This window comes from Diaphorina citri, unplaced genomic scaffold (genome assembly GCF_000475195.1).
Source record: "Diaphorina citri unplaced genomic scaffold, Diaci psyllid genome assembly version 1.1 scaffold137, whole genome shotgun sequence".
NCBI lineage: Eukaryota > Metazoa > Arthropoda > Insecta > Hemiptera > Psyllidae > Diaphorina > Diaphorina citri.
The window spans coordinates 1-1,336 of record NW_007377574.1 but is presented as its reverse complement, the minus strand read 5'-3'; the positions used below and the strand labels follow the sequence as shown (position 1 = coordinate 1,336).

Here is a 1,336-nt window from a genome sequence, read left to right as displayed (position 1 = left end):
TCGATAGGCATATTGTATAATCATGAACATTTCTCGCAATACATACCTGTTGGTTGTACTGCGTTGCGAACGAATTATATTCCCCCATACCATGTCAACCAACTAACACAGATCTGCCTCTGTATTCTATGTTCCAGGTTCCAAATATGAAATGATATCCTGTGATAATAGTTCAAATAGTGTATTACCCTTGTCTTCCAAATCAAATAGAATAGATAATACCAGAGCGCTTGCTTTGCTAGACGTAGAATCTCCTGAACAAAGTAGAATAGACCATACTGAGAACAAACATTCTGAACTGAACGCCACTAGTCATAGCATTCCTAATAAATGTCACATAGAAACACAAACAATGTTCGATGACATGACCATACTTCGCAATGAATGCCAATGTCAACTCCGTGTACATACTGATAGTAGCGAGGGAGATAGTGAGAGTCCTTTGCCAAATGATGAATGTATATCCCAAACAAGTGAGAAGTCTCAACCTAATGAACCCCATATCAACTCAAGTGAACAACTCCAGTGTGAGAACTGTGCAAACAACAACACCACCGCCACTCTCAATATGGAAAAGATAGAAGAACTAAACAGAATGATCAGCGATCTGAAAATCAAGGAGAAACTTTATGAACAAACCATGTCTGAGGCAGACGAGATGTTTTCTAATATGACACTGGAGTATGGTGTGCAGATAGAAAACCTGGAGAACCAAATCAATACAACCACGCTGGACCTGAGAGCGATGAAGAAGGAGTTGGAGAAGGAGAGAGAGGAGAATGATAGGATGAGTAATGGTAATGTGGAACTTATGAAAGAGATCAAGGCGAAGGAGAATGAGAAGAAACAGCTGAACAATATGCTGGAGTGTTTGAAAATGCAACTGGAGGAAGAACGAGAGGTAAGTCATGGAATAGAATCGAGTAGGTATCCAATATGTTCATTAAGCCTAATAATTTCTTTCCTTAGTTTCTCTTTTACGTTTGGTGGATCTAGAGTAGGTACATAGGACGATGACGAGAAAATAACAATTTCATGAACAATAACATGTCGTATTTTTCTCACTTTCCAGGAATCTCTCAAGTTCAAGCAGGAGATTTCCAGCTTCAAGAAATTGTTTGAAACCGAGAAATCCAAATGCAAAGAACTTGAGATGGATCTGAAGGAAGCAAACAGGGAGATCAAGGAGATTGAGAGCAGGGTGGAGAGCAGTGTGAAATCCCATGATAAGGAAATGGATAGGATGAGTAAGAAACTGGAAGACATGGTTGTCACTAATGGAGAACTCAAGGAAGAAGTGGATACATTGGAGGTGAGTGACCGGAAAAGCCTGAGA

At 39.8% G+C, this 1,336-nt stretch overlaps 1 protein-coding gene across 1 annotated transcript; it reads left to right on the top strand.

Moving 5' to 3' along the window:
- Positions 1-140: 140 nt before the first annotated feature.
- Positions 141-1,312, top strand: LOC108254641 (myb-like protein X; the record flags this gene model as incomplete). Its single annotated transcript, XM_017449878.1, has 2 exons — positions 141-901; positions 1,073-1,312. Coding segments are annotated over exons 1-2 (990 nt in total), but the record flags the coding sequence as incomplete, so codon positions are not given.
- Between the last annotated feature and the right edge of the window lie 24 nt (positions 1,313-1,336).